Below are 19,245 nucleotides of genomic sequence, written 5' to 3'. Positions count from 1 at the left end.
AGAAATCGGTTGGTTTCCTTAGAGACCTAGACTCTAGTACGGAGTGGGGCATCCACTTGAGATTTAGATGGGTGTGCAGAGGGCAAACTATCCATTACCTAGGGTTCCAGGTGGGACTCCACATCACCCCTGCCCACCAGCTATTTCTTCCAATCCTCGACTCTATTCGAAGGAAGCTGACCTATTGGAGTACTGCTCGCTTCTCCCTAGCGAGCCAAGCCATGGTGGTCAACCAATTCCTCCTAGCGATGGCTTGGTACATCACCTCATGTTGGTGCTTCTCCTCGTCCTGTGTTGCTCAGCTTCGCCACCTACAACAGAATTTCCTCTAGACGGGTCGAACGATTCCAAGGACTCTCAGGCCAAGGTGGCGTGGGCAACCATCATCCGACATCAGTCAGAGGGAGGGCTTGGGATCATTGACCCAGAGTATCAGAGTATGGCCCTTTTGGGCAAGCTTGTAGTCAGCAGTCTCACACCAGGAGGGCAAACCTGGAAGGTCCTACTGGAGGAGGGTCTCCAAGAGTGCAAATCGAGGCTTGGTGGGGATTGGAGACCGTCCTTGAGATGGATCTTCATGACGGCCCAGATCACGTCCCCCAGATCCCCCTTCCTACGTAGCTTACTTCGTGTGTGGCAGGGCCTTCGTAAGGCCCTAATTCAGAGCCTCCCAGGTTGCCAGGAGAAGATAGACTGCCAGCCGATAATCTGGAACCCCTGGATCAGAGATCAGGAGGGAGTACAGATCGGTGAGCACCCCCACATCCAGGGCTGGTTGGGAGGCCCTCTCACCATCAGGACCTGGCGGGAGGTGTACATGGTGGTGGATGAGGAGGTGTTGCAGAGGGCATCAGGTTGCCTGAGAGGAGTCGAATTGGGGAGATGGGAGAGCGACGTAGAAATACCTTAGGAGTGGCTTGGCCCCTCGGTACAAGAGACGGTAGAGCTCGGGGAGGTATGGGCCGCTATGTTTCACTGACACGTATATCCCTACAGTTGGCAGATAGAGTGGGCAACGCCCCGTATGGGACTTTCTTCACCGTTCAAGAGGGGGGGCATCTGGCCCTTGACAGAGGGCAGCACGATGAGGGGATAGATGTCCTTTTGTGGAGGAGGATTCGGGTGGTTGGCCTTCAGGGGAAGACATGGCGTCTGGACCGCTATGTTTTCTAGGAGGAGCTCCGCGAGTGGCGCCTTTGGACTTGGAAGGGCAGACCACTTGATGAGCTAGAGTGGGATCGAGGAGAGTAGCTATGGCCGGCCACTGTGGTCGCCAAGAAGCCGCCGAGGTTCCTGGAGTACACAGCCAGGATTTGCAGACACATGCTGATGCAGCTCGACATGGACTGGGCGTTGTCGCGTGGCAGGTATTGGGCGGACCACAACATCATAGATGCTTTTCGACGGACTTTCTGGCCCCACCTATGGGAAAGCTCGAGGCCGAGAAGAGTATCGTATTTTGTATGGCTGGTGGCACATGGAGGCTTAGCAGTAGGGAGTTGGTTAGCCCAAATGCAAAAGGATGGAGGATGTAAACATTGCACATAGCAGTTTCTAGAAACTCCAAAGCACTGCCTTTGGTCGTGTGAGGAGGCACAGCTAGTGTGGAAAGGAGCATGCCACATCCTCCGCCGCATAGCACCCAGCCTTGGATGTATCTCATGGGGAGCTTTCTGCTGGCAAGTAGTCAGCCAGGGTCGTCACCTTTTGTAAGAGGCTGGAATGCAAGACACGATCTTCCTTATTGAGGCTGGGTCGTGCGCAGTAGTCGGCTTGGAGGCTCTACCCATCCGCCAGGTACTGTAGCCCATAGCTGACTGCTCTGAGGTATGGGAGATCATTGGGAGTCTTACTGGATGGCATATCTGGAAGGCATGGTGTCAGGAGGTTTTGGCCGGGAGAGACTTTCAGTATAGTCGACTTTAACAGAGCTCTGGACCTCCAGCATCCACTCCCTCCACAGTCGATGGGAGTAGGTGCAGGGGGAGTCTCGAGCTCGGCAGGAGCTCCAATCTCATTTGATGCGCACTTGGGGCAGCCAGGACCTGTTTTTCGTGATGCAAGCAGGCAGCCTCAAATGGCGATACACCCCCCCTCCATGGCTTCTTGAGGCCGGGGCAGCACATCAAGGCAGATGTCCATGGGGCAGATTTGATGCAGCTCATGACCTGAAGCAAGACGACCTGTAGAGTGACAATTAATGTAGGCAGCATTTTGAAGTAGGGTGGAAACTCTCTGCAAGCAGCAAGACCAGGTCATGACCTGGAGCAGGACAACCTACAGTGCTTGCAAGCAGCGATTTGAAGTACAGTAGCGACTCTATGCAGGCAGCAATGTTGCAACTGATGCAGTTACAACCCTGACACGTGGGGCAGACCCACAGTGCAGGCCTCTGGGTTCTTGGGTCAAACGGGATCTGCAGTATCAAATCAACAGCCAGGGTGTGTCTTCAAAACAGCATCCGTAATACAGTCAGTTCAGGCAGACCTGCATGATCATTGCTTTCTTCAAGACTATGGCAAGTCTTGCTATTTCTTTCATTGACCAGGCAATAGAAGCCACAGGCCCAGAATCAGACCAGGAAGAAGAAATGGTGCTATGCACAGACTTACAGCTGCTTGTTAAGCACAGCGAGCATGTTGCAGATAATCTCATGTAGGAAACTGATCATCCACCTTTTGAAACTCCTGTGGTATGTTCATATCCTCAAGCTGCTACTTAGTCTAATGATTCTCAAGACCTGGATTGGGATCCTTTGCTGGAATTTGCTAATACTTTGGTAAGAGAGTATGTGGAGCATGATAAGCATAGCCTCCCAGACTTTGATGAAGGGGATGTCTTGGACACACATGTGGATACTAGAAAGTGTTGCGCTCATTCTCTGATTTTCATGAGCGATGGGTTATACTATTCTTCACAGCCAGAATTCCGATGCTTTCCTAGATCCGTCAGTGGTTACATTCAGTCTTGCAAAAGGATTGTGTGGAGGAGATATTTGTGGGCCCTAGAGGCTTTTATGAAGTTATTTAAAATCAACTGAAAATAGTGACGTTCTTTTGGGCAAGTTGTCCTTGTTTTTTATGACAGTTGGTTAATGTAGTGCCAAGGCAACCCATGGCAGATTTCTAGTGTTTATTCAAGCAGGAACATCCTGTCTGGATCGAAGTTGAAGGATGCCCAGCTATTTACTGGTCTTTATTCAAGGATGCCATGGCTGCCATATGAATGTTTTTGGTGCCTCCAAGCATTCGGGCAGCAAATCGGAATTGTTTGTGCATTCTTTGGGACACTACCCACACCTAGACTGGCCACAAGAAGCTTCCACATACTAATTGGCTCCCTCTAGGTGCTTCTTCATACCTCTCTAGTGTAGCAGCCTTATTGGTTGCACATAAATTCTACTTGCATGCATCTGTTGAGATTTCACCTCAAATGGGGTACTTTTGTTTGTCTTTCTTTTTCCTATGGGAAGCTAGGCCACTTTACAGCTGAATGCTCTGAAAAGTTGATAGTTCAAGCTGACTTAAACAATGACTTGAGCATGATGATTAATGGTTCTGATGTTGATGATGTGTTTGAGTCATGATGTTTTTAATGGTTACATGATACAGCTACTTGATTTGTTTTCGATTGACTTTCCATGTCAAGGAATGGTATCTTTTGATCACTTGATTGGCAATGTGCAAAGGGCTGCTAGGCAATATGGAATTCAGCATGCCTCCCTTTGCAGGCAACGCTTGCATGCTACTGAGGGAATGTTAGCATTGGTTTTCTCCCTTCTGATTGAGTCTCCAGATGATGCTTTCTTGTTATCATTATCTGCAAGTTTGGTATCATTATTAGATGATTATAGATTGTCCAACTATTGTGCATATGTGTAGTCAATCTCATAGTAGCCATATTCAGATGGCATTGTTCATGCTCGTTTCAGGTTGTATACATTGATTTGGGATGATATGACTGTTGCTTTGGAGGCTAATATTCATGAGGATGGGGTGATGGATGTTCTGTTGAATTTAACCAAGGATAAAAGTACTGGATGGGACGGTCTCATAAATGAATTCTTTTAGACTTACGTTAGTTGCCTAGTAGTGCCTTCGATACCTGTGTGTTAGGAGGTTTGGGCATCTCAAGTTATGTTTGCTTCATGGAAAGAGGGTGTTATTAAGTTGATTCCAAAGGTTCCCTTGCCCTCAATGCTCAAACATCAGAGACCAATCTTGTTGATGGGCAGCATGTATAAGATCTTCTCCAAGGTGCTGGCTAATCATCTTCATGAGCACCTTCCTAACATTATGCATCCAAGTCAATATGGGTTTATCATGGGGAGGAACATTATACACAACAGTCTGAATGTGCAAATGGGTATTGATTATGTGCAACATTCAAATCAAGAGGTGGTTCTCATGTGGTTAGATTTGGAGAAAGCTTTTGATTATCTGGAATAGTATTTTCTTGCACAGTTCATACAAACGATGGTACATGTCTCATTTGATATATACTATTGGCAAGGGTGCATCCTTTAAAGTCATGCTGAATGGTGGTGTTACTAAACCATTTCCTCTCGCCCAACTGGTCAGATAAGGCTATCCTCTAAGTCCTTATTTTTTGCTCTTGCTACACATCCTGTTATGACAATGCTATTACATTTAGTTGCTAATGGGGAGCTAGTGATCTTGTCTCTTCCTTCACAATTAGTAGTTTTTTGGCCAAGCATTGTCTAATGATATTCTCATGATTTTGAAAGGTGATTGGGATAACTTCTATAAAGATTGGATATCTAGGACTTGGTCAGGCTTTGGGACTTAGGGTGGCAAAGTGAGGTGGTTCCTAGAAGGGTTCTCGCAAGGCACTTGGACTTTGGGGGTGAATGTTTTGCCTAAGCATTTGTTGGGATGGATTTTGGCCAAGGTGGAAGCTAAATTTATTTATTGAAAATCTTAAGCCTGGCTTTTCCATGTGCAGCTTAAAGTGGTACGGACAATTATATTGCCTATGCTTGCTTACTATTTGTCGCTATTGCCTTGGTCCAAGACTAGCCTGAGGGACATTACTCCCATCATCTGCTTTATGCTTTGGAAAGAACTCTTTGCATGCTAACATTTCCTAGGTTTCATGGGGCCATATTTGTACTCTCAAAAGGATGGGTGGTAGAGCCATTTTTGGATGTACAAATTCACATGGTAGCTCTCCGTTGATCATTGTTTCAAGCTATGTATCCTGGTCATCAGTCTTGGGTTTCAACTGTCCACTCTCACCTATAGCTCCTCCACCCTCTTCTCTACTGCTCCAAAATAGTGCCTTCAAATCAAAACAGTGCGCCACTCCCAAAAGCGTGGCACAAAGCCAGCCTAAAGCATCCTCATGATGCTTATCATCAATACCATCATCAAGGCTAATAATAGATATCACCCGGCCTGTAATTTCAACAAAGCATAGTGCCACTATCCAACCCACCTGCTCCTCCAAAAAGATGCATGATGATGGCATCAAATTGCCTCATCAGAATGATAACATCCACTCCTCCCAATCTATCAACTCAGGGGCCCAAAACCACGCCATGATGATATCAAAAAAGCAAGGATAATCCTTAGTCTCAAGAACCCTATATCACTAAGGTATATTCTGTTCTGGTCCCTTTAGTCTATTTACAAGCTTCCAAAAAAATCCTCACACCAGTGCAATCTACGGCCATGCACCCCAGTCATACTCTTTCTTGCAGTTCTCTACAAGAAACATCTCCATATAGTACATGCCACAGAGGATTTGGAGCAGAGCATAACGTTGGTCAAGTCATGGGTCACTCCCCTTCCCAGGGACAACTCTGAAATTGGCTCCATTCTTCTATCTTGCATATAGCAGAGGCTGTGTTAATGGGGAAAGGTATCTTCATGGTCCCCCTCACCTCCATGGATGCGGCATAGGAGCTCAACAACTTGCAATGTCCACAAAGGGGGTCATCTGCATGGTTCCATGGTACAACCACTTCATACTTCCACCTTTGGATCTCATTACATGTTCCCTGAATATCCTATCACTCTCCTCTTCCCAGTCGTTGCAGTAGATAAACCCCCATAGGTGGAGGACATTGATTGCATCTTTGGCACCGTACGTCTAGCAACTTTTGCAAATGCAATGACAGGGGTGGTGGTACCAAAGGTACATGTAGCAGCTGCAAAAGTCAAGAAAATGCCATTTTGGAGATTGTAATTGGCAACTCTTCAATTAGTCAGCACATTATCATTAGAGGGAAGCTTTAGCAGTGCCTCACATGCCATGGCTTTGGGCATCAGGCTTCAAAGTGTGCAGCCAGTTACACCACCTTCTCACCCACAAATTCCCTACATCACCCTCTACCAATTGCCACTTCTTCTGACCCCCCTATCACCATCACCCCTAGCCCCGCACCCCAAAGGAGATGACAGATTTCTCACCTCGGTGCCCTCTCTTCATTAGCAGCAGAGCAGCCCCTCATCTGACAGGGGGCTCCACATCTTGACTAATAACCTAGGTGTTCCAACTCCCACATCAGTTTCACTGTTGTCAGCCCTGGTCATAAACGAGAGTTGCGAGTCATCGGGACTTCCTAATTCCACTGAAGTAGAAAAGTTTCGTGATTCACCAATACCGAAATGGCAAGGCACACTTATTGGCTCCTTCGGATGGTTGGAACTACTCCTTTTTCCTATAGATTGCACACTACAATGAATGGTTAGAGACAAAGTTGGTGGAGGTCATTTGCAAACAGGTAACACCACATATGTCCCAGTGGTTGAGAGGAATAGGGGGTGGAGCTCCTCTTCAAGAAATGGCCTAAGTTCATGATGGACATCAACTAGAGACCAATGGCAATCCTCATTACATGAGACTTATATGTAGTGCAGCATTTTGGCAACGATTAGATATTTCACAAAGAGGGAGAGAAGACAATTAAAAAAACAATAATATTACAAGATTGACAGCGTTTGTAATGTCAATAAGCTTGCAGGGATTGGTCCAGTAAGGTTGTTCCCATAAAGCCTCCTGCAAAATCCATATAGAAAAATTGTTTAAATGAGAGCTGGAAAGTAACTGTCTTAACTTTCAGAAAAGAAAAATAGCTCCTGACACACAATTCTGTTTTGGAATGGAAAAAGTCCTTGAACAACACATAAAACTACCCAGAAATCAGTACTTCATTGCTTGATTCATTATGTGCAATGGCAAATAAGATTTTGCACCTTAAGAAGAAAGTGTGCTTGAAATTCTTGTAACTAACATTAGCACATCTAATGAAGAAAACATAAATACTATGATAAGATTCAACCAAATGAAGACAAAGTTTCCTTGCTGATTTTTCTTCTATAGTATGTTTCAAAATAGGCATGTGGTGAGCCAGAGGATATGCAGAGACACTACCTATAGGACCATCCCAGAGCTCAGGAGGTATGAAGGAGAGCCTTCAAGATGATATTCAGTGACACAATAAAGACCATGGTCACGACCTTGGGGGCTGTAGCTTGTATCACTGACAGAAGCCCAGCATGTGGCTAGAAGGATGATTAAGGGAGCCTCTCTTTCCTAATCATTGGACTGCTTTTGAGCAGGATCCCCACTCCAAATGCCTTGCAGGCATAGTGGACCCAGGGACATTGTCACAGATGGGAGCTGATTGCTAGTATAATAGCCTAGTACATTTGGACTAGGAGGTGCAGGTATGTTAGGGACCCTCAGGATGTATCCACAGAAGAGGCCCTTTCAAGGATTTGGATAGAGATTATCCGCACTCTTTGCAAAACTTGCTCAATATAGGTATTTTAAATGTGTTATTTTGCCATTTCATGTGTCGTTTCACATGCTATCTACCCAATGGTGAAATGTTTCACAGGGACTCTAGTCCAGGTTTTCTAGTGTCACATACCCAAAAACCATAGGAAGTATGAGAATGAATAAGAGCACCAAAAGCTCTACTGCAAAATCTCCATCAGTGCTACAGAGGCCTTGAAGTTGTCCTCATACACATATAAGTATACTATTGTGATCAACAAACTCCAAATCAAGAAGCTCACCAGCCTACCCTGTCAAAGGCCTTCTCGAAGTCCAGGAGGAGCACTGCAACCCTCTGGCTGCTATGTTCGGCCCACTCTATAGCCTCAAAGAAGGTGAAGATGTTGCTAAAGATACTCCTATCCTAGACGAACCCTACCTCTATAGCATGAATGATGCTTGGTAGGATGGGACAAAGTCAATCGCCAATCGTATTTGCCTGTCTTTTAGGACATTGATAGGAAGGTGATCCACAACCAGTGGGTGAGATCCAAACAATCTCCCCCTTTACTAGGTCATGCCCAAACGATCTCCCCCTTTAGGGAGGAGACAAACTAAACCCATGGACACACAGCCTTGAATCCTTCCTAGCCTGAAGATCTCCCTGAATGCTCATAGCAAGGGATCCTTCACCTCCTAGTAGATGAAGAAAAAGCCCTAGATATCCCATCCTCTCCAAGGCACTTCTCCCCATCCTATGACTAGAAAGCATGGAATATCTCCCACTCCGAGAAAGGGGTGAGGAATGATCATCCCATATCCTAGGTTACTAGGGACAGGATGCAATCCCACACCTACTACATGTTGTTGAGTACTCAAGCCAAGACAGTCTTCTGCTGAAAGAGGCATCCATAGAAGCTAGTGGTGAGCCCCATCACATCCTTAGGTCACAATATCATCATTCCATATTGATCACCCAAGCTTTGGATTTCAGCCTCCAAGGTGCAAACTTGGCGCACTTGGAAGAACTCTTTGCACATGGTATCCCCTTTCTGTGCCTAGAAAGCAGCTTAGGTGTGGCAAGAGAACACTTTGTCCTCCTACCCTCTAAGCTCGCAACAGCTTCCCATGCTCTCAGCTCTTGAGGTCATGGATGGTGGGGTCATCAAGTGACTTCTATAGCAACCTCTAGATGGTTATCGGATCTCTCTGCAACACACTCTCCTCCTCCTAGCGCTGCTGCCTAGCATGGAGGGTTGCCTCCTAGTAAATCTTGCTCAGCTCTCAAGGGCCTTTGTCACCTTTGCAATCCCTCCATTCTATGCCCCCTCCCTAGTACAAAGCTTCTAATTTGTCTCCATACTTCCAAAATCTAATCATCTAAGGGTCTTGATCACTCACAATCGACTCTGGTAGACCATGATACTTAAAGATGTGCTGCAAAAACAATCATGCCATATGATAAGCTTTTATTTTCTTCCTTACCAAAATGAAATGGGCTAGTTTGCTAAACCTGCAAATGATAGTCCATATCCCATCATTCCCTGTGGGTGTCCTCAAAAGCTCAAAAATAAAGTCCATTGCAATGCTATGCCAAGGCCTATCTGGAACAGACAAGGGCTGCAATAAACCTAACATCCTTTACCTATCATGCTTTACCTTCTGACATACAATGAATGTCTTGACAAAATGTTCTACATCATGCCTCAAAGTTGGCCAATAAAAGAAATGATCCACTACCTTGACCGTGGCATCAATACCTCTGTGTCCTATATATGGAGGAGCATGACTTCCAGTGATAATTCTAGGCCTTAACTGCTTTGTGACAGCCGTCCATGCATCATCAAAAATCCATCTCTTAGCACAAAGTGTCCATGCCTTTGGCCATTGCAAAGCAGATCATAAACATTAGCAAAGTCCAAATCAACAACATATTTCTCTTTCATGACATCCAACTCGATGTGATAAACCATGCTGACAGCTGAAATTTGTGGCTTACATGACAGTGCATCAACCACAACATTCTTTTTACCATCAATATGTACAATCTGAAAATGAAACATAGAGAGAAATTTGCTCGTCTCACATGCTTCTCTGACAACTTTGTTAGCATCAGAAAGTACCTCAAAGTCTAATGGTCTATCTACACTATAAAATTGGTCCCCAACAAATAATGTTTCCACGTAGACAGTGCATGAATTACAGCCAAGAGCTCTTTCTCATAGACCTGCAAATTCTTTTTTGCACCATGGAGAATTCCACTCTCATAATCCACAACTCGGCCGTCCTGCATAAGAATGGCCCCAATGTTGTTACCACATGTATCACACTAAACTAGAATGCCTTTCTTAGATCGGGCAACACAAGCATTGGATCTAAAGTCATCTTTTTCTTCAACTTTTCCAATGCTGAAATTTCCACTGCTATCCATCTAAATGGCACATCCTTCTTCTGCAAAGCATGCAATGTATTTCAGCAAATCCACGTACATACTTCATGTACTAAGAACATAAACCCGAGAAGCTATGGATCTCATTCACATTTCTCAAAGGCAGCCATGATCTTATTGCCTCAACCTTTGCAAGGTCCATGCGAATACCATCAATAAATACAATATGTCTTAAAAAGTGGATTTTATAACAAAAAGAATTCACTTTTCTTGTCATTGATAACTAGCCTATGCTCATGCAATTCATTGAACACAATGTTCAAGTGTCTTCTATGCTTTGCCTCATTCTTTGAATAGGGTCAATCCCATCATCAAAGCAAGTATCCACAAATCCTCTATGTGGCCTGAAGATGCCATCCATCATCCAATTAAAAGTGGCAGAAGCATTCGTAAGTCCAAAAGGCATAACAAGAAACTCATACAACCCAAAAGATATCCTGAATGTTGTCTTATGCACATCTTCCGGTCTAATGCGTATTTGATAATACCCACTTTTCAAATCTATATGGCTGAATATGGTTGGCCCCTACAATCTATCTATAACATCATCAATCCGAGAAATCAAGAAGTAATTCTTTATTGTGATCTTGTTCTGACCACCATAATCAATACACATGCCATGAACCATTATTTTTCTACACCAAAAGCACTAGAGAACAAAAAAGAGATGAGCTAGTCTAAATCAACCCTTTTTCTAGCAGCTCATTCACCTTATTCATAATCTCTTCACTGGAGGACAAAAAAAAAAGATGAGCTAAGCTAAATCATCCCTTTTTCTAACAGGTCATTCACCTAATTCATAATCTCCTCTTGTTGGGCTGCAGTGACTCTGTAGAGTGGCTTATCAGGTGGGCTACTTCCAAGGATAAAATCTATGTCATGATCTTTTGGCCTTTCACATGATAGTTGCTCTGGAAGTGACTGAGAGAAGCAATCAAGATACATTTTCAAAAAAGACATACAATCCTCCTCTAACTTAGACATTTTCCCAACATTCTTACTATCATTTTTATCCTTAGTAAAATCCAAGTGCACTAAAAGATGATTTTTCATAACTTTAGAAATGGCAACTACATATACAACAAGGACAAATTCACCTTTCAACTTTACATCAAGTGTGAGTACATTTCCCTTTTGCTAAATAGTAATACTTTTATGCATGAGAATCAATCACTGTATACATATGGTGACACCATGGCATACCAAGCAATACATCACAACCCTCAAGCAGAGCAATGAAGAATTCTTCGTTGTCCACATATCCTTGTATATGCAATTGAAGCTTTCCAATGAGCGATGTAATGGGCTCTACATGGCCTTTACATGTCATTCCAACTTCCGGCATGGGTTCCATCTCATCCTCTCTCATGCCTAAATAGGTTGCCATGTCCACAGAGATGAAGTTGGCTCATGCACCATTATCAAAGAAAATCAATGCATGCTAATCCCTAATTTTGCCCCATGCTCTGCACAACTCAGTAGCATCATCATTGGACTGATCACTAACAACATTGGGCACCGATTCTAGTGATGTTTTGGGATTCTTTCCTTTAGAATTCCCCCTGATTTTCTGATTTTTCAGCTTACTATCTATTGGGACAATCCCTTGCAATGTGACCCTCCTATTCATAAATAAAGCAGTTATTTGCAGCCATCAATTCCCTACATTGTATCAATGTTTTTAAGCCCTTTCTTTGCTATCTTGGTCTTTTTTACAGGCTGATTTTCATATCTACCCCTTATTCTCAGTCTTAAGCAACTTTTTATTTGGCTTCTCCCCACTCCCTAGGAATCCCAAATCCTTCCCACACAACAAAGCATCGGCTATAGCAGTAGTCTCTATAAGCTGAGATATACTAGATACGGCTATAGCAGTAGTCTCATAGTACAAAATACAGAGCTATGGCATGCCCGCTATGGACATATGAGTTTTGATAGTCTAATGACCTTTTAGAGATGTCAGATCGAAGACGCATTGCCTCCAATGGAGACCCCACCTCTTCATGCATGCAAGAGATATATTTTGGGAAAAATGCATAGGTTTGCTTTCAAGAAAGATGGTGCACTACATATTGTCCGAAAAATGCAACTTATTCACTCTAATGTTTGTGGTCCCATGAGACACTACACTTAGAGATCGTCTTTATTTTATCACCTTTATTAATTACTACTCCTCTCTGTATACATGGGTGTATGGGCTGAAAGTAAAATCTTATAAGTTTATGCATTTCAAAAATCTTGTTGCAAAGCTTGAGGCTAAAACTGGCTTCAAATTGCAAACACTTCGCATGGATAGAGGAGAGGAGTATATGTCTCGTGCATTTGAGACATATTTGCTTAACCATGGCATTACATATCAAGTCACTATTGGAGTGACACCACAACAAAATAGTATTGCTAAAATAAAAAATTGAACACTGATGAAGATGACTCGTTGCATGTTGAAAAGCAAGGGGCTACCTCATAAGTTTTGGCTAGAAGGCCTTCAATATGTGAATCATGTATTAAATCGTGTACCCACTAAGGCACTGAAGCCAATTACACCATTTGAACCTTGGCATGGCAAGAAACCCAAAGTTGACTACTTTCGGGTGTTTGGATTCATAGTCTATGTACATGTTCCCAAAGAGCTTTGTGGAAAGCTAGATAACAAGGCTATAAAATGAATGTTTACTAGCTATAATTTGAAGAGCAAATGCTATAGCTTATATGACCCACACATGCAGAAAGTTTTTGTTAATAGAGATGTTATATTTGTTGAAAATGCTACATTTTCGCATGATCAACTTCAGATGCCAGCCACCCATGACATTGGTGATGTCTTTGAGGGTCTTTTACCACTTTCTTTGAAGTCCATACCTACTGTAAATTACTAGACAAACATAATACAGCAAGCAATTGCTACACCACATGCTCCCAAATAGTAGTGGTTTGCCTCATGCTTTGGAAGATGCAATACAGTATGAAAGGGCTGCTATAAATGCAGCTAAAATAATCCCTAGATGGTGATTAGGCACTCTCTAAGAGAGTAGGATGAATGCCTCAACAGACAAGAAGGGCTGCTAGGAATGTAGCACATAATGCAGGGAGGCCCCATTTGACTAGTTTTATGGAAGTAGATGATAAAGATGAGCATGTATTTATGAGCTCACTATTAGATAATGATGAGCCTAGTTCTTTGGACAAAGCTCAACAAGTTGTACATTGGATGCAAGCCATGCAAAATAGACTCTATTGCCACCAACTCTACATGGGATCTTATGGATTTACTACCTAATAAAAAGGCCATTGACACAAAATGGGTTTTTTAACTCAAACACAAGTCTGATGGCACTATTGACATGTACAAAGCATTGTTGGTAGCAAAAGGCTATGCGTAGAAGAAGGGTATAGATTATGAGAAAACCTTTGCTCCTACATCCTGTATGAGAACAGTGAGATGTGCGATTGCTATGACTCGAAAGTACATCTGTTGGACATTAGGACAACATTTTTAAATAGGGATTTACATGAGGATGTTTGTGTCACAACCTCCAAGGTTTGTGATCAAGGGAAAAGAGCACATGGTTTGCAAGTTGCACAAGGCTCTTTATGGTCTCAAATAGGCTCCTCGTGCATGGTACTCTAAAATTGATGCATACTTGGCCAACAAAGGGTTCAAAGATAGTCCAATTGCTCCCACTCTATACATTAAGAATGAAGGGGAAGACTTGTTGATTATCATTCTTTATGTGAATGACATGCTGCTCACTAGACAAAGAGGATAAAATTGAAGATTTCAAGGCTGAATTGAAACATACATTTGCTATGTTAGATATGGACTCCTACACTACTATTTGGGGATTCAATTCACCTAACATCAGCACAGCATCATCATGTCACAGTCATAGTATGTGGACAAGTTGTTAAGCATGTTTAATATGCAAGATTGCAAACCTATATGCACTCCTATAGAACCAGGCTTAAAGCTGTCTATGAATGATTGTGTAGAAATATCTGATGTTGCAATTTACAGCCACTATCTTCTTTATCTTTGCAACACATGCCCTTGTGATGTACTTCGTGACTTTTTACAATGTTCCTTGTAATTTGTATTCAACCTCAATCTGTTCACCGAGGTCTTATTTATAGAACTTCCGTTTCTTGGAGGGGGGGGGAAAAGTTGAGACAGGGCAGCAGTTTGGGCCTGTTTAGAAGTTCAAGCAACATGGATAAACATTAATCCTATTACAGATAGAGGATTCTTTTTCTTCCCAAAAACAGGTATTGAGGCCCCCAATGATGATGCCTATTTGTTAACAATGCTATTGTGATTGAGCCATTTTATATTTGAAGTGGAGATGGCACTACTGTTTCAAATATGCACACCACTTTTGTGACTGTGTCCCTCTGTTAGCATGTATTGAGACTCCGTGTCTTGAGTGACATCATGAATCTATTCACTTTGTGGGTGTTGGTGCCCCCCTTCTGGATATTTTAACGCACCATCAGCTCGGATGTCACTATCAAACCTATTTTCATGGAGTTGAACTATTTATTCTCTAGAATCATGATGCACTAGATGTTCTCTAGGGTCATATTTCTCAGGATCTCTAGATCCATGCAAGATAAAGGATCCAGTGAAGGAAGATGTGCTTCACTTGATGAGATGACGGAGGAATTTCCAATTACATAGGAAGCAATATAGGCCCACTTAATCATGCATGTGCTGCTGCAACTCTGAGCCTTATCATTATCCAAACTATCACACAGTTTGAAGACAAGCTTGTCTTGAGGACATCATTGAGGAAATTCCAATAACACAGCAGGCTATCATAGGCCCACGTAACCTGCATTTGCTGCTGTGACTCTGTGCCTTATCACCATGATTTTTAGTGTTTACAGTATCATAGTGGCCTGCAAGTCTCCTTATATGTAAGGTAAATATGATAACAAAGACTTGGACTTTAATGCAGGAGTGTGGGAGATTGTACAACACAAAAATGAAGTGTGTTAGAGACATTATGAATCTCTAAGATCTAGAAAGAGGTTTCCAAGATAAAGATGGAGTACTAACTTACAGCTCTGAAAGTTTCAACAGGTTGTTGAACACATCCGGAATTTGCCCAGAAAGTGGAGTACCAAACATCCAGCTGCAGACATATTACCCTTTCAAAAACTTAACAGTGGAATAATAACCACTGCAGTGAATCTACATCAGAAAAGGTATAATGCAAAAATCATGCACATTACACTGTTTGTAGCTGGTTCAGATTTCCAAGCTGCACAGGTATCTCCCCAGAAATGCCACTTGCATCTATGTTCCTAAAAGAAAACTTACAAAGTTGATAAGAGCAATAATAAGCCACTTCCAGTAGCCTTGAAAGTCAATGATCTGTTTACAACTAATCCAGCTAAATTATCCCAATGGTATAAAAGCAGGCAGTAAGAGGTATATTCCAGAATTTCTCACGTAATCAAGAAAGAACATTTAACTACAACAGTGGCACATCTTTAATCAGGAATAGTATAGACACTCTGACAACAATCAACCACACTTTAGCTTTTATGTTTTGGAATTTTCTATCAACTTTACTGATTTCCAACAGCATATCACCCTCAAAGTTTCATGAACCAGGCCTTGTGCCATTAAAATAATTGTAATAAGGGAGGCCAACTAAGTATGAAAGTTTTTCTTTTGCAAGTAAAATGTGGCTGATTGTATTACTCAAAAAAACTGATTACAACGGGGTGCTCATGCTCAACAGACTAGCTGGAGCTAATACAAAGTCACCAATACATCATGTATACATGCCTCTCAAGGCGGTCTGGGGGGGATGGGGGCAAGAAGCCATTTGGGGGGTATATTGCCAACTGGGGCTGCCTGCCTGCATCACGAAAAACAGACCCTGGCCGCCCCAGGTGCGCATGAAGTGACCTCGGAGCTCTTGACAAGCCCTGGACTCACCTGCACCTGATCCCATCGGCCGCGGAGGGAGTGGATATTGGAGATCCAGAGCTCTACTACAGTCGCATGTGCTGAAAGTCTCTCTCCGCCGAAAGCCTCCTGACACCGTGCCTTCTAGATATGCCATCCAGTAAGACTCCCTATGATCTCCCATACCTCCATGTGGTTTGGGGTGGGCTCCAGTACCTGGCGGATGGGTAGAGCCTCCAAACCAACCACTGCACACGACCGTGCCTCGATAATGAATATCGTGTCCTGCATCCCCGCCTCATACAGAAGGTAACGGCCCTGGCTGACTGCCTGCCAAACAGAAAGCTCCCCGTGAGAGACATCCAAGGCTAGGTGCTATACGACAAAGGATGCGGCATACTCCTCTCCACAAGAGCTACGCCTTCTCACATGACCAAAGGCAGTGCTTTGGGGTTTCCAGAGGCTGCTGTGTACAGCGCTCACAACCTCCCTCCTTATGCATCTGGGCAAGCCAACTTCCCACCACCAAGCCTCCATGTGCCACTAGCCATAGGAAATACAACACCCTCCTCGGCCTCCACCTATCCCATAGGCGGCACCAGAAAGTCCGTCGAAAGGGCTCCGTGGTGCTATGCTCCACCCAATGCCTGCTACATGACGGGGCCCAGTCCATATCCTCCTGCATCAGTACATGTCTGCCAATCCTGGCAATGTACTCTAGGAACCTAGGTGGCTTCTTGGCGACCGCAGAGGCCGGCCATAGCTACTCTCCTGGATCCCACTCCAGCTCATCAAGTGGCCTACCCTCCCAGATTCAAAGGCGCCACTCCCTGAGCTCCTTGCAGAAAACATAGGGGTCCAGTCGCCAAGTCTTCCCCTGAAGGCCCACCACCCGAATCCTCCTCCACAAAAGGGCGGCAATCCCCTTATCCTCCTGCCCTCTATCTAAAGGGTTAGACATCCCCCCTCCTGAACGGCGAAGAAAGTCCCCTGCGGGGCACCACCCACTCTACCTGCCACCTGAAGGGGGATGCCTGCTATTGAAAACCTAGGTGCCCATACCTCCCCAGGCTCTATTGGCTCTCGTATCGAGGGAGCAAGCCACTCCGTAGGTATTGCTACTTCTATCTCCCTTCTCCTCAACTCCAGCCTGATACTCGCAGCAACACCTCCTTGTCCGCCATCCTATACACCTCACGCCATGTCTTAACGGTACGAGCCGGACCGGCCTCCCACCCAACCCACTGCATGTGGAAACGCTCACCTATTTGTGCCCCTTCCCAATCTTTGACCTGGGGATTCCAAATCACCGGCAGACGGTCTATCTCCTCCTGGCAGCCAAGAAGGCTCTGGAATAGAGCCTTGAGGAGACCCTGCCACACGCGGATTAAGCTGCGAAGGAAAGGTGATCTTGGGGGGGGGGGGGGGGGGTTGATCTGGGCTAACGTGAAGATCCTTCTCAGGGACGGCCTGCACTCGCCGCCAAACCTCAATCTACAATCCTGAAGGCCCTCCCGCAATAAGGCCTTCCGGGTCTGCCCTCCTAGTGTGAGACCGCGGACAACTAGCTTACCCAAGAGGGCCATACTTTGATACTTTGGATCTATGATCCCAAGCCCTCCCTCTGACCTATGTCATATGATGGTCACCCACGCCACCTTGGTCCTGGAATCCCTAGAACCATCAGACCCTAACCAAAGGAAATTCTGCACTACGCATGATGAGGAGAAGCACCAACACGAGTTGATGTACGAGGCCGTCACTAGGACGACCTGGTTGACCACCAGGGCTCGTCCGACTACTGAGAGGCGAGTCGTGCTCCAGTAGGTTAGTTTCCTCCGAATAGAATCAAGGACAGGAAGAAACTCCTGGGCAGGGGTGATGTCGAGTCCCACCTGGAACCCTAGGTACCGTACGGTCTGCCCTCTACTCACACATCTAAATCCCAGGTGGAAGCCCCACTCTGTGCTAGAGTCCAGGTCTGTGAGGAAACCAACCAACTTTCGCCAGTTGATTTTCGCTCCCGCTGCAGAACAGAACACGTCAAGAGCCAGCCTCACTCTCTCCAGCATCAACTCATCGTCCTCTATGTACAGGGTTATATCATCTGTGTACCCTAAGTCTAACAACTCAATCTCCTCTCTCACTGGAAGTCAGAGGCCGCGTAATCCGCTCACACATGACCTGAGGAAGTGAGACATCGCCTCTGCGAAGAGAAGAAGCAGGTAAGGGGTCAGGGGGCAGCCCTATCAAACCGATCTCTCCAGACAAAACTCCTCCCCTCTCCTTCCGCCTATGAGAACCCTGCCGGTGGCCGATCTGTAAAGGGCAGAGACCCCACATATCCAAACCTCGGGGAATCGCAACCTCACCATGGTGCCCTCTAGGAAATCCGAGTCCACCCTGTCATAAGCTTTCTCGAAATCCAATAGTACGGCCAGTCTCTGCCCACTGTGCTGAGCCCACTCTATTGCCTCAAAGAAGGTAAATACATTGTCTAGGATGCTCCTATCCTAGACAAAGGATGTTTATGCATCATGGATAATATCCGGAAGCACGGGGCGTAGTCGCCTACCAATCATCTTTGCCAATGCCTTGTAGGTCACTGACAATAAGGTGATCTATCTCCACTGGGAAAGCTCCAACCGGTCTCCCCCTTTGGGGAGAAGACTGATAAGGCCTGCCGAGAGACTCCCTAGCATCTGTCCTGAAGTGAAAATATTTTGGAAGGCCATCAATAGGGGGTCCTTCATCACTTCCCAGTAGGTAGTGAAGAAGGTCCTAGAGAGGCCATCCTCCCCTGGGTATTTCTGCCCATCCTGTGTATGGAAACCCTCCGCCAGCTCCTCTGTGAAGGGGGCAAGGAGGGAGCATCCCATCTCCTCTGTGACGAGGGACGCGATGTGATCCCATACCTGTTTTCTACATCTCTGTTCTCTAGCTGAAACTATCTCCTGCTGGAAGAGGTGCGTGTAATAGTCGGTGGCAATCTCCATCACCTCGTCTGGGCTAGAACGAGTCCTCCCATACTGATCCCGAAGGCTGCGTACCTGCTTTCCTATGGTGCGAGGCTGGTGCACTTGGAAGAACTCCCTGCACATCGTATCCCCCTTCCGCGCCCAGAAGGCTGCTG

At 44.9% G+C, this 19,245-nt stretch overlaps 1 protein-coding gene across 4 annotated transcripts in view; it reads right to left on the bottom strand.

Annotated features, from left to right (window-relative positions):
* LOC148037282 (putative LRR receptor-like serine/threonine-protein kinase At1g56140) overlaps nucleotides 1-19,245 on the bottom strand; it is a 268,988-nt gene that overhangs the window by 128,033 nt on the left and 121,710 nt on the right. For all 4 annotated transcript variants that reach the window (XM_087676199.1, XM_087676198.1, XM_087676197.1 and 1 more), the window contains 3 exons: nucleotides 15,428-15,499; nucleotides 15,256-15,327; nucleotides 6,952-7,023 (listed from right to left, as the gene is read on the bottom strand). In XM_087676199.1, coding sequence (XP_087532325.1) covers nucleotides 6,952-7,023; nucleotides 15,256-15,327; nucleotides 15,428-15,499 — 216 coding nt within the window. The remainder of the gene's footprint in view (nucleotides 1-6,951; nucleotides 7,024-15,255; nucleotides 15,328-15,427; nucleotides 15,500-19,245) is intronic.

This window comes from Lygodium microphyllum, chromosome 4, assembly GCF_053477565.2.
Source record: "Lygodium microphyllum isolate KBCC chromosome 4, Lygodium_microphyllum_v1.1.10, whole genome shotgun sequence".
NCBI classification, from domain to species: domain Eukaryota; kingdom Viridiplantae; phylum Streptophyta; class Polypodiopsida; order Schizaeales; family Lygodiaceae; genus Lygodium; species Lygodium microphyllum.
The sequence above is the reverse complement of the archived record's forward strand: the minus strand, read 5'-3'. Positions and strand labels throughout refer to the sequence as shown.